The 19,899-nt window shown below is 47.0% G+C and overlaps 1 protein-coding gene across 1 annotated transcript in view; it reads right to left on the bottom strand.

The window, feature by feature from the left end:
• Positions 1–10,078, bottom strand: part of CD6 (CD6 molecule) — a gene marked incomplete at both ends in the record, with an annotated part of 40,636 nt that extends 30,558 nt beyond the window's left edge. Inside the window, one exon of the mRNA XM_079708210.1 lies at positions 10,018–10,078. Within this exon, the coding sequence (XP_079564336.1) occupies positions 10,018–10,078 (61 nt within the window). The remainder of the gene's footprint in view (positions 1–10,017) is intronic.
• Between the last annotated feature and the right edge of the window lie 9,821 nt (positions 10,079–19,899).

Below are 19,899 nucleotides of genomic sequence, written 5' to 3' on the forward strand. Positions count from 1 at the left end.
TTCTTTTGCCTCTAAGGCAAATTGTTTTGGAACAATTGGCAAAAATCTGAAAAAGTTCTACAGATTATTTTTGTAGCAATGTTAATCATCTGATTTTGATATGTGTACGGTGGTTACATAAGGGAATGACCTTATTTTTTTTTATTTTTTTTTTTTGCGGTACCCGGGCCTCTCACTGTTGTGGCCTCTCCCGTTGTGGAGCACAGGCTCTGGATGCGCAGGCTCAGCAGCCATGGCTCACGGGACTAGCCGCTCCGCGGCATGTGGGATCTTCCCAGACTGGGGCACGAACCCGTGTCCCCTGCATCGGCAGGCGGATTCTCAACCACTGCGCCACCAGGGAAGCCCCCTTATTTTTTTTTTTAAGACATGTTGAAGTATTTAGGAGAAAGGGAAGTTACGTCTACAACCTACTCTCAAATGGTTCAAGAAAAATGTAATAGACAGAAAAATAGAGAAAATGATAAAATATTACTAGTCTGGAATCTGAGTAAAGAGCATATGGAAAATCTTTGTATATTTTTGCAACTTCTCAGTAAGTCTAAAACTGTGCTGAAATAATTTTTTTTTTAAATAAAACTAAACAAAACAGTCGGGGAGCCGTTGAGATGGTGGAGGCAAAGTGGCTGCAGGAAGCCAGCTCCTCGCCTCACAAAGCTGATATATCAGAGCCCAGGGTCAGCTGTGTTCACCTCAGACCCACGTCAGACCACAGCCCTCTCCTGCCATCTCCACATCGAGGCGGGGGGCGCTGAGGGCGCATCTGTGGGCACAGGCCAGCACCACACCCTCTGGGTAATGTGGGGAAGGGGCCCCGGGCAGAGCCTGCAGACCCTTCTCACCCCTGCTCCTGACCTTGGGTGCCTCACTCCCCATTTTGCACCTCAGTTTCCTCCTCTGACAAATGGGTAGATGTCAATGACTGGCAGCCCTCTGGGGATGGAGTCTTCCAGCTCAGATACTGCTGCGGTATTTCTAGAACCCCATCTGGAGAGTGCAGCACATCTCTCCAAGGAGTTTGATTCATTTGGCAAGTGTGTTTACTTAGTTTAGCTGAAGGAAAGAGAGGAAGGTGGTCTCGCTGAGCAGAATGGGGAGCAGATGTCCTCCCTGTCCGGGACATGCTTCTCCACCTCTGCCCCCGCCCCAGCCCAGGTCCCAGGCACCCCTTCTGGAAAAGATGAACATCCTAGCAAACATTTTATTGAAGTGTAGAGAAAATCTTTCCCCAAGCCCCACTTAGGAAGAGGCAGCTGGCGGGGATGGGTTGGTTGGTGCCCAGAAAGTGACTCTGGTCCCAGTTCTGTTGGCAACTCGCTGTGTGGCTCCAGCTTTCCAAGCATCACTTTGTGCTTCTGCAAGATGGACAGAGCCATGCTTGGCTTTGCACACGGCTGATGACACGGTGATTTCACCTCTGTGCTCTCCCTGGCTCGGGGCTCAGTAGGTGACTTCCAAACTGTAAGTGGGGCACACAGATGGGATCGCCAGGACGCCTTGAGAAGCTCTTAGCTCTGAGGACCCCCCCTCACTCACACAGCCTGTGTCCCCGCACAGCCCTGGCCCCCAGCTCCGGGTGCAGACTCCCTGGGCTATGCTGGCCCTGCCAGGAAAGCCCAGCCCAGCTCAGGGTCATGATAGAGCGGTCGGGGGTGTCCTGGAAACTTACAGGCTGGAACTTCTAACGTGCCCTGCCATCTTCTAACACTCAGTGGAGATCCGGGGGCAACCCCTTTGCAGGGGAAAGTAAGGGGGTCACTTTCCCATTATGGTACCCTAATCCAGCATCTCCCAAGGGCTCCGCAGCCTCCTCCTCAGCCCCTCAGCCCTGCCTCCCTGCCCAGCTTCTTGGAGGCTGTCTCAGCTGCCACTTTCAGGCAGAGGCAGCTGGGCCACAGGAGTCTACAAAATGGTGGGCGGAAACCCGGGCTTCCCTCCGCGAGCTCCTGCCCTGTCCCCAGGCCCGACAGTAGCTGTGGCCATGGGGCTCTTTGGCGCCCAAGAAGCCCCGTGTTTCCCCAAGTACTTCACAGCCATTGTCTCATGGAGCCTCATCCCAGCCCTGGGCTCTGGAGGTTACCACTGACCCCACTTTATGGCTGGGGAAACTGAGGCTGAGTGGAAGCTTGGCCAGGAAGTGGCTTCTGACACATAAGTTCCTTCAAGGGTTTTTTCACCCAAGTTCCATGACAGCCCAGCTGTTGGTAGCTGAGGTGAAAACTCCCCAGAGAATGGGGGACCTTTCCTATAAAAATCTTGAGGTGGCTGGAGTTCCAAACCCCGCCCATCTTCCAGGGCTGGGAAACATAGTGGATTTGGAGTCATAAAGTCAAGTTAAAGATCTGGCGCCTATTAGTTAAATGTGGGTCTTGTTAAAAACAAGACAACAGGGCTTCCCTGGTGGCGCAGTGGTTGAGAGTCCGCCTGCTGATTCAGGGGACACGGGTTTGTGCCCCGGTCCGGGAGGATCCCACATGCCGCGGAGCGGCTGGGCCCGTGAGCCATGGCCGCTGAGCCTGCATGTCCGGAGCCTGTGCTCCGCAACGGGAGAGGTCACAACAGTGAGAGGCCCGCGTACCGCAAAAAAAACCAAAAAACAAAAAACAAGACAATAGGCCCCAAGTGGAGCTGTTTATGCTAAAGCCCCACATCACCAAGCCGAGACTTAATTATGGTTTCAGCTCTCCCAGAAATGGAATCTTAAACCAGTCAATCAGGAATCACCTGACCAGCACTAGTTAGGTCATCTGCCTGCTAGACCCCGCCATCCCCTAAAAGAAGGTAACTTTGAGATAACCAGCAAGGACAGCACAGGGAACTATACTCAATATTTTGTAACAACCTATAAGGGAAAAGAATCTGAAAAAAAATAGATATATATGTATGTATAACTAAATCACTCTGCTGTACACCTGAAACTAATTCAAGATTGTAAATCAACTATACTTCAATTAAAAAAAAATTAAAATAACGATAAACGACAAAAACAAAGTAACTTTGCAGTAACCAATCTGCTTTTTTGCCTAGTATAACTTTCTTGTTCCTACTCCCTTCTGCGTATAAAAGTCCCCTTTTATACCTGTCCTTTCTATCTGCTAGATCGTATGCCGCCTTTTTGAATCGATTTTTGCTCAGTTTAAGAATTTTAATATGCCTCAGTTTATCTTTTAACAGTCTATTTACTGTGCCATCCAGGAAAAGTCACTTCACCTCTCTGAGCCTCAGTTGCTTAATCAGTAAAATGGGGGCAATAACTCATACTTCACAGGGCTGTGATGAGGAGAAGACAGGTATATGAATTTATATCTGTTGGCCTGGCAAATGTAAATGTAAATGTACGGTTTGTGTGGGCCTTCTCTGGGCTGGTCTCTGTGTCTGGCATGCTCACTGCATCCTCATGGCACAGCAGTCTGGATGAGTCAGCAGAAAAAGAGCCTGGAGCCCAGCTCCTCTGGGATTTGGGGCCCTACCTACCCAATAGGCCTTAGACCATGCTCTCCAGATTCTGCTCAAATGGGCCCTTTTGCCTGAAATGCCTTTTTTTTCCCCTTTAACTTTTTATTTTGAAATGATAGACTCACAAGAAGTTGCCAAAATAGCACAGAGAAGTCCCATGCACTCGTCTTCCAGCTTTCCCTGACAGTGACCTATTCCATAACTACAGTAAATTACCAAAACCAGGAAGTTGATACTGGCACAACGCGACTATCTCACGAGCCTTTGCATGAACACATTTAAAAAAATGTCTTCGTGCCTAGGATGTTTTTGCCATCTTTCTTTTATATGCAAAAGCCTTCTTATCCCCCGTGTCCAGCCCCTCTGGGACAGTGATGTCCCCCTCTCTGGGAAGCTCAAGCTCTCCCTGTTCTGACTCCTGGCTCCCAGAAATAGTGCAGCCCAGTGATGGAGAACATGGGTTTTGGAGATCTACAGACATGGATTTAAACTCAGCATCAGACACTAGTTTGGGCTAAAATACAGAACTTTCTGAGCCTCCATTTCCCCACCTATAAAATGGAGACGAGTGCCCCAGTGTCAATGTAGGACAGGATAAGCATGGCTGGCGCTTGGAGAATGTAAGTCCCCTGCAGTGGATGGTGGTTATGGCTGTCATCGGATTGCACCTGTTGTCACATCTATCCCAGAATGACCCTTGTATGTTTTGCCACCTTCCTCAACATTTAATATGTTCAAGGTCAAACCTTCATATTCTCAGTGCCAGCCCCGGACCTGGCACATAGCAGGTGTTAAATAAATTGTGGGTAGATGGAGCCCCTGCCAGGCAATTTTTCCTTTGGCTCACTGTGTCTCTTCAGCTTCACTTCATTCGTTCCTGGCCTGGGTGGGCAGGGTAAGTGCACAGCAAACCCATGAAGGCTGGGCTTTGCTGAAAGAGGCAGCCCATTTGCTCCCATCCGATCCTGAGAAGTCTTCCATGGGGTCCCAGGACCCCAGAGGCCCCTCGGGGCTGTCCCTGGATGCAATGTTGAGGCTGCAAACCCGGGAGGGTACAACACCTTGGGGAGATGCCTCATCCTCAGAGGGAACCCCGGGGGCAGCCAGCCAGGAGACAGGCCTGGCCACTCTTTCCCGTCAGGACACCTCAGCTCAAGCGTTGGCACATCTTAGCTCCAGACTCTGGACAGGCCTCAGCCTTGCTAACCCCCCGTTTCCTCACCTACACCATGGGGTTGTCACTTGGGTAAATGAGTTTATTGTGCAAATGGCATCATGTTAACCCCTAAATCCTGTATTTACGTATAAGAGATCTTTGTCCTGTCTGGGTAACATTTATAAGCTCACATTTAGGTGGTCACTGACAGGGTATTAAATGCCACATGTCTGGCCAGAAATGAATAACATTGTTTCCATGATGTTTATTTTCACCATTGTTACCATTAGGTGATTTACAATGGCTTTATATTGAAGGCAGCAATATAAAGATTTTTCTAAAAATAAATGTCCTTTTACTTTAAAACATCCATTGAGAGTATCAAGCAAACTGTCAGGTAGGATGGCAGCCTTAGGAATCACCGGGAAGGGAAGGAATGAGGGCCCCCAGGAAATGCTGCTCCTCGGACACACCTCGCCCTGACCTGGCCGATGGGAGGCCAGTGCTGAGGGTGGGATGGATGGTCTGGAGGACACTGAGACTGGGGCAGGCAAGCGACCCAGGCATTCCAGCCCCACCAGCGTCTGTTCAGCGCAAGGCTGAACATCTGGCATGGGATTTAGTTGTGATCCAGGCAGGGGGAGGGTGGGCCCCATGCCAGGGGGGTATTTTCCTCCAGGTCCCTGTCCCAAAGCCTCATCTGGAGCCACCTGCTTACCCCTCCCTGTCCCAGGGGGACGGCTGATGCTTCAGCCTCAGAATCTGACAGCTGGGGGCCCAATTTAATTTTCGAGCATTCCTGTGAGAAATGAGGCTGGCTCGGAGCAGGCCTCAATAAATGTGAACTGAACGAAGGAGGCTGTGGGCAGCGTTTCTCACTCATTCTAGATCCCTCTGGACTCATCTATGTTTGGCTAAATATGCCAGACCCAACGCCCTAGGAGCTGCCTTGTCTCACATTACCACCATGGTCACGGCCATGCTAACTGTCCCCACCAGTCATATGACCAGAGAGCCAGACTAAGCTAGGAGAAATATGCAGATGTCTGTCATATGTTATTTATAGATCTATGAATTGGAGTCTTGCCAGGCAGGAAGAACATGGGGGGAAAAAAAGAATAGTAAACATTTGTTTAATTTAATCCAATCAAGTGGTAAAACTCCCTGGGCTGGGGGGAGACAGAGAGAACTAGGATTTTGAAACCTGGATTGTGGGTCGAGCAACCAGCCCAATCAGAGGTCATGGGCTATCCATCAGCAGCACAAGAGAATCATATCTTATATTTTGGCAAAACAACAAAAAAGCTATCCTCATCTCAGTCCACTGAGATGGAAACTCCAACCTGCTCGGGATAAGCCAAGTTACATGCAATGGTATGATTCTTTTCTCCTTGGTAAGTGATTTTTAAGCCCAGGAATATTAGAATTTAAAAAATAGAGGTGTGAAATAAACAAAAACCCATAGTATCTGTACCTTTCTGTTAAGTTTATGTTGGGTCAAGTTCTGTATGTTGGTGTATAAAATCCTGTATTTTAATGTTTAAGAACTTTTGGCCATAGAGTTTCTCATGTTTGTGACTGAGTAACTGACTTCAGTTGAAATCTGTAAACTTGATTAGACTACTTAAGAGAACTTAATATTCACTTTCTTAATAAGTTATTTTTTCAGATCTATACGCATTCTTTTAAATCCTTGGGAAGGTTGTGTTTCTTAGAGGTATTTGAAGCATTTATAAGAAAATCAAATTCATTAAATTTATAAATGTAGTGTAGAGTATCTAAGGTGTTGTTAGCCAGTATAAATGTAAGGTGAGCTCCATATGTCGTTTTAAATTTTCTAGGAGGCACATTTTTAAGAAGGAAAAAGGAATAGGTAAACTTAATTGTAACAGTAACACTTATTTAACCCAACATATCCAAAATATTATCATTTCAATGTAATCATATAAAAGTTACTAATGAGATATTTTACAATTCTTTTTTTGAACACATCTTTAAACTCTGCTGTGTATTTTATATTCCTAACACACCTCCATTCAGATGACCGCATTCCAAATGGCACATTCTAGTAGCAGCTAGATTAGACATCACAGACCTAAGGGAACTCAATTAGCTACATTTGTCAGTGGTATTTATTATTTAAGGAGGCTTACTCTGTTAACCTGACTTGCTGAAATATTAAACAAAGGCCCCTTGAGAGCCATTGTTAAAAACTACTGGACTTGCAAAAAATATGAGATCTGTGTATTGAATTTACAAGGTAAGGAAAAATAGATTTTTAAATGTGTTAATTTAAGAAACTATTTTTTAGGGGTTTCCCTGGTGGCACAGTGGTTGAGAGTCTGCCTGCCGATGCAGGGGACACGGGTTCGTGCCCCAGTCTGGGAAGATCCCACGTGCCGCGGAGCGGCCATGGCCGCTGAGCCTGCGCGTCCGGAGCCTGTGCTCCGCAACGGGAGAGACCACAACAGTGAGAGGCCCACGTACCGCAAAAAAAAAAAAGAAAAGAAACTATTTTTTAAAGTAAAACCACAAATAGCCTTTTCAAGTGCACAACAGCAGCCCTTGAGGACCTCGCCAACCACGGTCCGGGTGGAATTCGAGTCACCGACCTCTGCTCAGCCCTGGTGGGCATGGCCGGGTCTTTTGTTCCTGCATCTAATGCAGAGTGTCAGATCTGACCAAGCTCTTAAGGCTCATCTGCCCAAAGAGCCCCATTCCACCCAAACTGAGGTCCAGAGCCGAGAAGCACCGTCACAAGGTGAATTAAAGGCAGGGTGGCAGCAATCGGCTGGTCTCCTGACTCCCCTCTCCTCCAACCTCCCCGGTCAGGGGCTTCTAGTTCATTCTCTCCACCTCTCCATCACCACTTGGCTGATCTGAAAACTGAGGCAGAACTGGAGGATAAGTGGACAAAGAGGTCCTGGACCCAGGCCTCCATGGAGCACCAGCAGAGCATTCGGAAGCATGGCTCTCTAGGCCCTGGTCATTCATCAGCACAAACCAAGGCCTGCCGAGAAGCCGGCCCAGAATCCAGACCAGCCTGGCCAGAGAAACAGCTGTGTGAGGCCCAGGATGGAGCCTGGAGGTGGGACTGCAAAGGGAAGTAGGAAAGGGGAGGCCGGGTCTACCAGGACCCAGGAGGGCCAGACTCCACGTGCCTGTGGTCTGAGGGCACAGCCTGGTAACCCGCCCGGGCCACGTTCAGCCCTCGGGGTGATGCCCTGGAGCTCCCTTAGGGACCTCATTCTCCCAGCTCCCTTTCCTTCCCCCCTCTTCCCCGTTGTTTTTCTTTCTTTCCTTTTCTTTTCTCACGTTCCCTTCTGCCCAGAGTGCCCCTCCTGCCAGGCCCTATTTCCCAGCACTAGGACCTATACCACTGCGCACCCTCAGGAGGGTCGAAGGGAGCAGCGTTTAATGCCATTAAATCGTATAGCGAGGAGACTATTCCCGCCCAAAGGGCTTTCAGACTCCCTGAAAAGTCAAGAAGAAAATAACAATTTGGAGGCAGGATGTGTTTATCATCCCCTCATCTTCCCTTTAACAAAGAGGGCTGGCAAAGGCTTCAGGCTCAAGGGCTGTTACATTCTTTTAACTTTTCACTAACATATCAGAGGAACTGGTTTTCACCGCCATTTATTTACTTATTTATTTATTTATTTTTTGCGGTACGCAGGCCTCTCACTGCTGTGGCCTCTCCCGTTGCGGAGCACAGGCTCTGGACGCGCAGGTTCAGCAGCCATGGCTCACGGGCCCAGCCGCTCCGCGGCATGTGGGATCCTGCCAGACTGGGGCACGAACCCGTGTCCCCTGCATCGGCAGGCGGACTCTCAACCACTGCGCCACCAGGGAAGCCCTCACCGCCATTTATTTTTATGCTTACCTTTACCTCTTATTTGTGGCAAATGATGTCAGTTTTCCATTTATAATTGTGACATAAAGTTTCCTTTCAAAACTGAACTTGTATTCGTAACAAGTGAGTCAACTGACTATAAGCACAGTTTTGAAAACACGAAGTAAGTAAATAACTATCCTGAGAGTGGAGTGGGCCGGGCAGGGACAAGGTGATGTGTGAGGAACTGGGCCCCAAGGGACCCTCCGCTTCACCTTCCTGGGCTCTGCCCAGCCCAGGTTCCCACCTCCCTCAGGCACTGTTCAAGGCCAGATCCCAGGGCCCAGGGGCCGGTCCGCAGACCTCTCAGACCCAGACTTAATTCTGAGCCGAGGCCAGCAGCTCATGGAGAACAGAGGATGGAGACGCAGAGCGAGGGCCCCACTCTTGGACCATCTGTCTGTTCAGCTCGGGGGCAGAAAGTGGCCAAGCTCCAGGGGCTCCTGGTAGAGTGAGACAGGCAAAGCCTCTCTTCCGGGGCCCCTATGGGGCCGAAGGAGCACCTATTCCTGATCCCAGAGCTAAACGGCTTTCCTTGAACCAGTGTGAGCTCAGGAGGCTGGGAGCACGTGCCTCTAGATAGACAGAGGCAGGGAGAAGAGCCCCCCCTGGCTCCCCGAATGCTCCAGCCTTCCTGATGGGGCCTTCCTGGATCTCCCTAACACCACACTCAAAGCATTTAGCATCTCTGCTGCCAGGTGGACCCAGACCCCCAGGCCCAGGATTCTGTTTCCGTACCCACCTCCTTATCCCCCAGTGGGAGGGCCCAGAGCAACAGCATCTCCTGCTCAGCTTCTGCCACTTTGGACCCTGCACTCCACAGGGGTCAACAAGCATCCGATGAGCACAACCCAGCGCCCAAAACTTCCTGCCACCCGATGCCTGGCCCAGGTTTCAAGGGTGTTTTGGCACCCAGGCGGAGCTCAAGATCAGGGAGGATCTGAGCCTCAAGAGCCTTTCTGTTCATTTGTGCCCTAAACTACCCCCAGTGGAGCAACCAGTGGCCAGCTGTCCCCAGCTCTGCTTAGCTTTCCGAATTCTGTTTCAGGATGGCTCTGCTGTGAGTGGTACAAGCTTGGTGAACCCAGGGCCTCAGCTTTGGGGTTGAAAATACGATCGTCAGTGGTCCTAGTTCTCTGGAAGGCAAACGGTTCCTTCCTGAGAGTTGGCAAGAAATAGGGATGCAGGGGTTCCTGAGCCTGTGGGTGGGAGGTGTCTCCCTCCTCCGAGCCTGGGAGCCCGTTGGTAAGACACCCCACATGCGACCCACATTATCTGACCCTCAGGGTCCTCTTAGCGCTGCCCAGGCACAGCCTCAGCCCCTCACGGGGGTCCCTGTACCCTCTCTGGGCCCCTAATGCTGTTGACACAGCTGGGACCATCCTGGTACCAGAGTATAGTCTTGGCTAAAAGGCTCCAGACAGGTGAGCGTGAGAAAACAAGCAGAAAAGGGGCCAGGAGGGCAGGTCCCAGGCGCTCCTGCAGGAGTCACAGGAGGTGGGGAGAGGGCTACCTGAGAGAGCTGTCGTCAGCAATCCAGCAACCACGAAGAAGAGCATTATGTCTGGTGTCATCTCCGACCGCTATGCATGCCCGCCAGTGGGAAGCACCATCCTAGGGCCAGAAGGTGGGCAGGCTACCGAGTGCCCCTCGCAGCTGCTCTGCCCTTAGCTGCTCCCGTTTATGTATCTCTCTCTGCAGGAGACAGCACCCCTTTGCACGCATGCGGCCAAACCCAGCCTGTGAGTGTCTCTCACGCCTCTGTGCTCTACTTGTGGTTTTGGTCTCCAGGAAGCAAGGCTGGTAATATAGTCGAGGAGAACCCAGCTGCCTCGACTGTGAGCCCCCCCAGCCTGGCTGAACCCCAAGGGTCGCAGAGTGAGACACACACACACACACACACACACACACACACAGGGGCCTCAAGGGTCTCCTAAGGAAGAGGGAAGCAGAGGGGGCATGCCTCATTTCTGGAGACCTGGTACATAGTAAGTAGAACGCTCCATCAGTACATATTAGAAGGGTGAATGAGTGACCCATTTCTGTCCTAGTCCATGGGATCTGGCTCTCATGGGATTGAATCCCAAGCTTTACCTTGTTCTCAGGTGCAAAGATGGCTGGGAAGAAGGAGGACGTGGCCTTGCACTTTCAAGAGGGAGCACCTCCACCTCCCCTCAGAGAATGGTAAAGCAGGAAGGGTCTGATAGATGGTTTCCCCACCCCCTCTGCAGGCTGGAACCATCCCCGGCGATGGCACAGAAGGCTCCAGTCCCCTCTCCCCTGGGTCCTGGGTTGGAGGTTCATTGCTCTGTGGAAGCAAGCACGGGAGGCGGGCCCAGGAGCATAAGCAGGATTTCAACAGGCAGTGACGGGCAGACATCGCTGGGCCAGAAGCAGCAGGAGCAGCAAAGGGGCGGGGGCAGGCCGCCCAGGGCTGTTTGGGAAATGCTGAGCTGTTCAGTTGGGCTGCAGTGGACACTGGGAAAGAGGCAGGGACCAAGGGTGGTTTTTTGTTGTTTTTTAAAAATTTTATTTATTTATTTATTTATTTTTGTCTGTGTTGGGTCTTCGTTGCTGCACGCGGGCCTTCTCTAGTTGCGGCGAGCGGGGGCTACTCTTCGTTGCAGTACGCGGGCTTCTCATTGCAGTGGCTTCTCTCATTGTGGAGCACGGGCTCTAGGCGTGCGGGCTTCAGTAGTTGCAGCACGCAGGCTCAGTAGTTGTGGCACACAAGCTTAGTTGCTCTGCGGCGTGTGGGATCTTCCCGGACCAGGGCTCGAACCCGTGTCCCCTGCATTGGCAGGCGGATTCTCAACCATTGCGCCACCGGGGAAGCCCCAAGGGTGTTTAATTCACCACTGCGTTCCCTGTGGGGCCTACAGTTGATGCCGAACAAATGCTGTTGAGTGAACGAAGGAACAGGTCACTTAATTTGGTCGTCCAAACAGAACCCTTGAAGCAGTTGAGTCCAGAGGAGGTTGCTTCTGTCCTGACCCTTCCCCATCATGACCCCATCTCAGACTCACCTGGCCTGGCTCGACACTTCCCTCATCCTTGCTTGTCTTCATCTCCCCGTCCTGTGGAATGGAGAGGGAGTATCTGAAGTTACAGGTTTTGGAGCCACAGGGAACTGGGCCCCCCCTGGCCCTCCCTGTGGGGTGGATGGAGTTCTGGCACCAGCTGAGGCTGCCCTCTTGTGGAAAGTTCTGGTAGCACAGGCAGCAGGTGGATACCTCCCGCTTCCATTCTCAACTCCATTCAACCGACGCTTAGAGAGACCTCTTCAGGAGGAAGAGAGGAAACCACAGCCCCACCCTCAAAGAACAGGTAGTTCACAAACACAGGTGACCAACCACAGGCCAGGGTAGGATGGACACAGTGGGTGGTCTCCTGCTAATAAGCAGCATCCTGAGAGACACATGTTTGATCGCACAGGAAAGACAGCTAGACTTCCGTTTCTGGCAATACAGGAGATAGCAAGTGCTGGAAAGCTCTCCAGAAACAAACCACTAAAAAAAAAAAAAATCTGGAAAAAAATATTTTAAAGCATCTTTAGAAATGCCTAGCAGAGGTGGCAAGAAATTAAGGATAATTATCAGAGGCCAGAAACAACAAAAAACAAACATCCAAAGAGATCACTGAGAGCATAAGCACAGGTTGTTCTGTGGGACCTACTGACCCCACTTGGCCAAGAACTTCAGTTTAATGGGTCAAAACCTAGAGCTTGAGCAAAGTGAAAAGCAGAATCAGTAGCTCCCACTTAAAGCAAAATGATGAAAAATAACACCCACAGTGGATGACCTAGGAGAGGAAAACCTCTGAAAGGGAGCTGATGCAGAACTTGCTAAGCTCAGCCTTGATACTGAGTGAAAGAAAAAGGAACATCACCCCTGAATTCTCCTAACCACCAGCCTGACCCCAAACGGGCCTGGAGGTGGAATTCACAGCACGTGTGTGGCAACAACACAACAAACAAACAAACAGAAAACAAAAACAATGGGAGAACTTAAAGAAAGTAGATATTTGTTCCCTAGGTACTCAGCAGAATCAAATAGGAAAATCCTCTCTGGAGTAACTCACCTTAAACTTAGGCCTCAAAGAACCCCCACAGAAAAGTTTCACAGGAACATGAGTTCATATGCCAAAAAAAAAAAAAATCATAAAATGCAAGACACAAGTGTATTAGTCAGGGTTCTCTAGAGAAACAGAACTAGTAGGATATATGTATATGATTTATTATAAGAAGTGGCTCACATGATTATGGAGGCTAAGAAGTCCCAGGATCTCAGTTGGCAAGCTGGAGACTCAGGAACGCTGGGGATGTATTTCTAGTCTAAGTCTGAAGACCTAAGAACCAACAGAGCTGATGGTGTAAGTTACAGTCTGAGTCCATGTCCAAAGGCAGGATAAGATCAGTATGCCAGCTCAAAGACAGGCAGAGAGAGACAATTCTCTTTTACTCAGTCCTTTTGTGCCATTCAGACCTTCAATGGACTGAATGAGGCCCACGCACACTGGGGAGGGCAATCTGCTTCACTCAGCCTACCAGTTCAAATGCGAATCTCATTCAGAAACATCCTCACAGACACACGCAGAATAATGTTTAACCAAATATCTGGGCATATGGCCCAGTCAAGTTGACACATAAAATTAACCATCACAACAAGTCATTTTAAGTGAGAATTACACATAGCAATAAATAATAGACTCAAACCTTCATAAACTTTGGATATTGGAATTATGGTATACATAATATAAAATAAGGATATTTCATATGCTTAAAGAAATAAAAGTTAATTATCAGTGGTATATATATGGAATGAGATTATTTTATTCTTTTATTATCATTAATTTTTAAAACTCACCATGCCTGCTTTATTGCTAAGCACTTCAGACAGACGTGGACTCTGCTTTACCACCGGACCCCTGGACTGATGTTGATTTACACTCAGGTTCTCCAGCCAGGTCAATCGATGGTCTTGTAGGGAGAAGTAGATCTGGAGGTTTGGACTTTCCCAATGGAACTGGGGAGGAGGGGAAGAAACATGGGGAATGCTGAGGACCAAGGTGGAGCTCAGGCTGAGGCTGGACCCAGGGCTAGGCTGACCTGCTGGTTTGGGTCACCTCCTCAGCCCCACTCGGTGCCCAGTTCCTCCCCAGACCATGCTGCATGAAACCTGAAAGAAGGAACATTTCAACCTTGTACTTGATCCTAAAAAGAGGAATGAGACTATTTTAAATGACTAGGAAAATTTGGAAAAAAACAAGATAGCACTTCTATAAATGATGAATATAATCTTCAAAAAAAACTAGCAATCCAATGGACAGATTAAACAGAATAACATAGCTACAGAGAAAACTCATGGGCTGGAAATATATCTGAAGAACTTATGGAAAATGCAACACAGAGAAACAAAGTGATGGAAAATGGGAAACAGAGCTTAAGAGATATAGAAGATGGAGCAAGGACTTGAAAAGATCTAAATGGAAAGTTTCCAGAATTGATGAAAGACAAAATCTTCAGATCCTGGAAGCTCCCCCAATCCATGTGTGATAAATAAAAAGAAATCTGCACCCAACACCTACAGTAGCGAAACTGCTAATCACTGGAGAGAAGACGAGCTATAAAGTAGACAGACAGCTAACTTCTTAATATCAATAATTGAAACCAGAGGACAGTGGAATAACATCTCAACGTGCAAAGAGAAAATAACTGTTAAGCTTGAATATGTTTCAGATACATTTTCAGATAAAAATTGAAAACATTTACAACAGACCCTCACATAAGGAAATTCTAAAAGATGTTCTTCAAGGACAAGGAAAATAATCCCAGAAGGAAAGTATGATTCAAGTAGGAATACTGACCATAGGAATATGTGAACATGGAGATAAATTAAATAAGCATCAGTGGTATAAAATAATTGTAAGGACAGTTCTTAGTAGGTCTGAGAACAGCTGGGAACAGGGGACCCCAGTGGCAGCAAAGGGGACCTTGGGCAAAGAATGAACCTCATGGTGTCTCATCCACTAAACTAGGGGACCCTGAAGGTCTAAGATTATGGGATTTTTTGTTTGGTTTTTTTTGGTTTTTTTTTTGTGGCACGTGGGCCTCTCCCGCCGCGGAGCACAGGCTCCAGACACGCAGGCCCGGCGGCCATGGCTCACGGGCCCAGCCACTCCACGGCATGTGGGATCCTCCCAGACCAGGGCACGAACCCGCATCCCGTGCATCGGCAGGCAGACCCCCAACCACTGTGCCACCAGGGAAGCCCCCTAAGATTATGTTTTAAATAACCTCTGACAGGGACTTGCCTAGCAGTCCAGTGGTTAAGACTCGACGCTTCCACTGCAGGGGGCACGTGTTCAGTCTCTGGCTGGGAAATTAAGATCCCGCATGCTGCGTGGTGTGGCAAAATAAAATAAAATAAAATGGCTAGGTGTCTATTTAAAAAATAAATAAATAAATAGCCTCTGACAGGAGCCACTAAAATACAAATAATAAATAAATAAATAAATAAATAAATAAATAAATAAATAAATAAATGTAAGAATGTCTAATTTGTTGGGTTAGGAAAATAAAAAAGATAAAAACAAAGAACCAGGAAACAATAACAAAGGAATTGGTAAGGAGTGATCAGAGTTAAAAAAAAAAAAAAGGTCTATTACTTGCAGGAACACAAATTTTTGAGTAGCTTTTAACTTTGTTAAATTAAATGTGCATGTTAAATGTGGGACAATTAGTGGGGAAAGCCTTCTATAAAACCAATAAAGGAAAGGAAAAGAAGTGAAATAAGAAAGGCAGGACAAACCGTAGGATGGGTAGGTTCATCAGGTAGAAACAGGTGTAGGGTGGCAGGAAGGGTGCTCCTGGCGGAGGGTACAGGGTAAGATGAGGGAGGACCACATGGTGGAAGCATCACTGGGAACTCATATGATTCACCTGAAATAGCCTATGTTTCATGGACACAAAACTCTGAACAGGAAGCTGGCAGATGTACCCAGCTGGGTGCCCAAATCTATGTGCTCATTTTTAGAACTCTTGGAGCCAGGACTTTTTAAACTCAATTTGCAAGAACACCTTATCTTCCTGCATCATGTGGACAACCAGGCATTTTTCATCCATACTGAATCTCTCTCCTGACCTTGGCCCAGCAGAGAAGAACAAGCAACATTATTGAGGGAAATCTGACTCTGACCAGAAGGAAGGGAGGCCCTAGGGCTGCACCCCCTGCCATGTGACATAGGGGAAAGTTTAATGCCAACTGATACTTAGTGAGCACTTCCTATTGTACTAAACACTTGACATGGGATTCCCCCCTCAAGTCTCACAACAACCCAACTAAATAGGTACCAACCTTAACACATCGTTGCAGACAAGAAAACTGAAGTTAGAGAGGTAGTTTGCTCAAGTTCCCATACCTAAGAGTAGTAGGGCTGGGCTCTGAACTCAGGTCTGTCTGACCCAAGACCCTGCCTCTAACCACAGGCAATTCAGCCTTGCTGGGGGTGGGGGTGGTGGGGGGAGTTGTCACTAGACAACAATAAAGACTTGGGCCGAAACATAGCACCTCTGCCAGGAAAGGCTCTGGCTCCGTGGGACTCTGAATTTTGGACCAGCCCTGCCCCCAGCCCAAGTCAAGCCTACTGCTGAGTCTCAAGTCCTGAGACTCCTGAGTCCTGACCACAATCTTCAAACCAGCCACAGCCAACCCTTGTCTTTCCTGAGGTCCAGAGTTCTCTACCACAGTCTAAATATTCAGCCCCTTAATGTACATGCCATTAGCCCTAATCACTTAGCCATTCATTCAAACAACTGTATCATGTGTTCTAGGTGCTGGGGACACACAGCTCTGAACAGAACAAACAGATGTTCCTGTTCTTATAAAGCTCACATTTTAGTGGGAGAGTCTCATAATAAACAGTAGACATAATAAATACGTAAATTATATGGAGAAAAGACACAGAGCTGAGTAAGGGAGGTTAGGAGTGCCAGGAAGAGGTTATAATTTTAAATAGGGTAATATCTTAGCCTGCCCCCACCGCCCCCCCAAAATAGAGCCTTTGCTTGCAGGTAGGTTATTTGGGAATGGGATCCCAGGGAGCAGAGAGAGGAGCAAGAAGCAGTGAAATAGGAAAAGAAGGAAAGTCAGTAAGAGGATGCACCGTTGAGTTGGTCACACTATGTGCAACTAGTGCTCCAACTCAGACTTATGAGATGGTCCTCAGAAATGTCCACCCCACATGTGGCCTGCATTCCTGTCACCCACTGCAGCAGCACCGGTGTGGCCAAAGGAGAGACGCTGGAAACACCTGCAGGAAAAGACATCATGCCCCCTTGCTTGTTGGAGGTCTCCCTGTGTACACCTTCTCTGCTGGGCATTAACATAAGACATCAAGAACTGCATGCTTTATGCTCACTCCCACAGACAGGTCCCTATTCATCTACCCCAATATCCTTATCTCTGATTTTCCAGTCATGCTCCTTCCAGGTTGCTGCCCAGGAGTCCATGTATATCCACACCTCCAGCCACTTTTCCTTCCATGGTCAGTGGATGACCAACTGTACTCTCACATCTCTGCCTGCTGGGAGCATTTCCCTTCATCGTTATCCTTTAGGACCACCTCTAAGTGAGGTTTTTAAGGCAGCTTCTGTCCATTTCAAGTTAGTAACAACCATTGTGCTGTCCCATTTGTGAACCAGGCCTGAAGTTTGCCTCCAACAAGGGCAGCTCCCTTGAAGCCACAGGTATGAGTTAAAAGAGAAACATGGAGACAACAGAGGTGGGGACCTTCTGTTCATGTAACTAACTTGCACCTTCTGGGCCTCTTTGGGCCTGAAGCTGTTGTACAGCGAATCACTGCTACCCTCTCCCTAGATCTTACAACCTGGTGTGTATGATAACGTCCAGATCATGACGGGCCCTCAGGTTGCCTGGTCATTGGTGACCCATCATCAGGCACAATCTCTACCAGGGCCCGGTAACATACCAGGAGATGGTTTTCAAATGACAGGTGCTTCTCTGTGGCAGGAGTCATGGCTTTGCTCCAGGACCCTAAAGGTTTGTGCTACAAATTCTCCTCCATTAGAGCCTTCCAGAGACTTCACACAGCATCCTTATCCACCTTGGTGTCTCTGGCATGATTAAACTGTATGGGTCTTAGGTACAGAATGGCACAGTGGTTTGCACCACTGCCTGGACCTGCTACAAGAACATTCTCTTGCTCTGAGCCCCACTCAGAATGAGCAGCTCCCCAGGTCACGTGAGAAGTAGTCAGAACAGAATCCCCAAAGGTGATCTATGTTCCAAAATCCAAAGAGGTCCACCGTGTACTGTGCTGTTCTTAGTGGCAGGGTATGTAAGGTGCAAAGCTTGTTCTTTACCCTAGAGGCAATGCCCCAGCATGCCCCAGACCTTTGGATCTCCCAAATCTTCCTCAATTTGGCAGCCACCTAAATCTCTGTGTGGTTTATCTGCTATCGTTCAGCACAAATAGGCCAGCAGCTCTCAACCTCTTTTGGTCTCAAGATCTCTTGATGTTCTTAAAAACTATCAAGCACGCCAAAGAACTTTTGTTTATGTGGATTATATCTGTCCATATTTACCATATTAGAAATTAAACTGAGAAATTTAAAATATTTATGTAATTTGCTCAAAAATAGCAACAATACTGAAAAAGAATACATATATGTATAACTAAATCACTTTGCTGTACACTTGAAACTAACACAACATTGTAAATTAACTATACCTCAATAAAAAGGTAAATAAATAGCAACCATAAACTCATTACATATCAACATAAGTAACACTTTTTATGAAAACATTAATATATATTCCAAACCAAAAAAAAATTATTGGGGAGGGTAACATTGTATTGCATGTTTACCAATCTCTCTAGTGTCTGGTTTTATAGAAAACACTTGGATTCTCATATCTGCTTCTTCATTCAATCTGCTGAGATATGTTGTTTTGGTTAAAGTGTATGGAAAAAATGTGGCCTCATGATATGTAGTTGGAAAAAGAAGGAGTATTTTAATTGTCTTTTTAGGTAATTTTAGATAGTCTTCTCTGACACTACTACAAAACTTAAGTGATAATTTCTAAAGGTTAGTTGCAATATGGAATCTGAAATCATATCAATGAACTTTAATACACTATTAAATTAAAATCCATTGGTCTGTCTTGCACTTGAATGGATCTTTTATCCATGCGTGATTTTGAAATAACACGCATCAGTCATTCTGGAACATACTGGTTCACAGAGTTATGTAGATCTTCCAAAGGTTGACATATTTCATTATACAATGTAAAAAAAAATCACATTCATTAATATCATCTCTGGTCCCATCAGGAAACTTTAAGTATTGGGAGGCTGTCAAGATCATGGTGGCTACTACAAGTTTTCTAAAATTCCAATTTTCACTTAAAAGCTCCAGTTTCATCATTGGCAACAAATACTGTCAGTTGATTTCTCTGAAGTGACAAGCTCACTTCACTGATTTTCAAAAAATTGTCTGCCAGTCCTTAAGTCTGAATTACCATAGTTTCAAGTAAATATGGAGTTCCATGAAAAAAAAAAACACCTAGTTCAGCTGGCAAAGTAAACAATAGCACAACTGCTCTTCCCAGAGGCAACCACTATACTGCAATATTCAGCAGAAGTGTTTTATACAGTATTATGATATTATACCGCTCATTTTGTCATGTAGAATATTAAAAATTTGTGTACATTAGAAATGTGATTTAATCATATTAATCATTTTAATTGCTTCCTTAAGGACATGCTTAGGTAAAGTTAGCAAATTTTTTTTTTTTACTCTGGGTGCATGGGGGTGAAGAATTCAATGGCTACTAGTACACTTTAATGCCCCCCCTCTGATTCATGCGAAGACATCGGCAGTTTTACCCATCACTGCTTTTGTACCAGGCAAATTACGTCAGTAAAAAGGTAAATTATGTCTTCATACTTTAAAGTTTTAATTTAATTTTTATTTTATATTACAGTATAGTTGATTTACAATGTTGTACTAGTTTAAGGTGTATAGCAAAGAGATTCAGTTATACATATACATATATCCACACTTTTTCAGATTCTTTTCCCATATAAGTTATTACAGAATATTGAGTAGAGTTCCCTGTGCTATACAGTAGGTCCTTGTTGGTTATCTCAAAATTACTTTCTCTATGAAAGTAGTTTTGACCTCATAGATTCCTGAAAGGGTCTCAGGGACCCATTAGGGTTCCATGGACCTCACTTTGAGAACTGCTGGTTCAGTGGGAAGGGCTATGGTACTTAGAGCTGAAACCCAGCATCTTGAATATCCTGGTTCTTCTCCTAAGCATTGCCAGTGACATGTAAGCCCTCTCGGAGGAGCAGCCTTGTGGAGATTTGA

The sequence above is a fragment of the Hyperoodon ampullatus genome, assembly GCF_949752795.1.
Source record: "Hyperoodon ampullatus genome assembly, chromosome: 7".
Classification (NCBI taxonomy): domain Eukaryota; kingdom Metazoa; phylum Chordata; class Mammalia; order Artiodactyla; family Ziphiidae; genus Hyperoodon; species Hyperoodon ampullatus.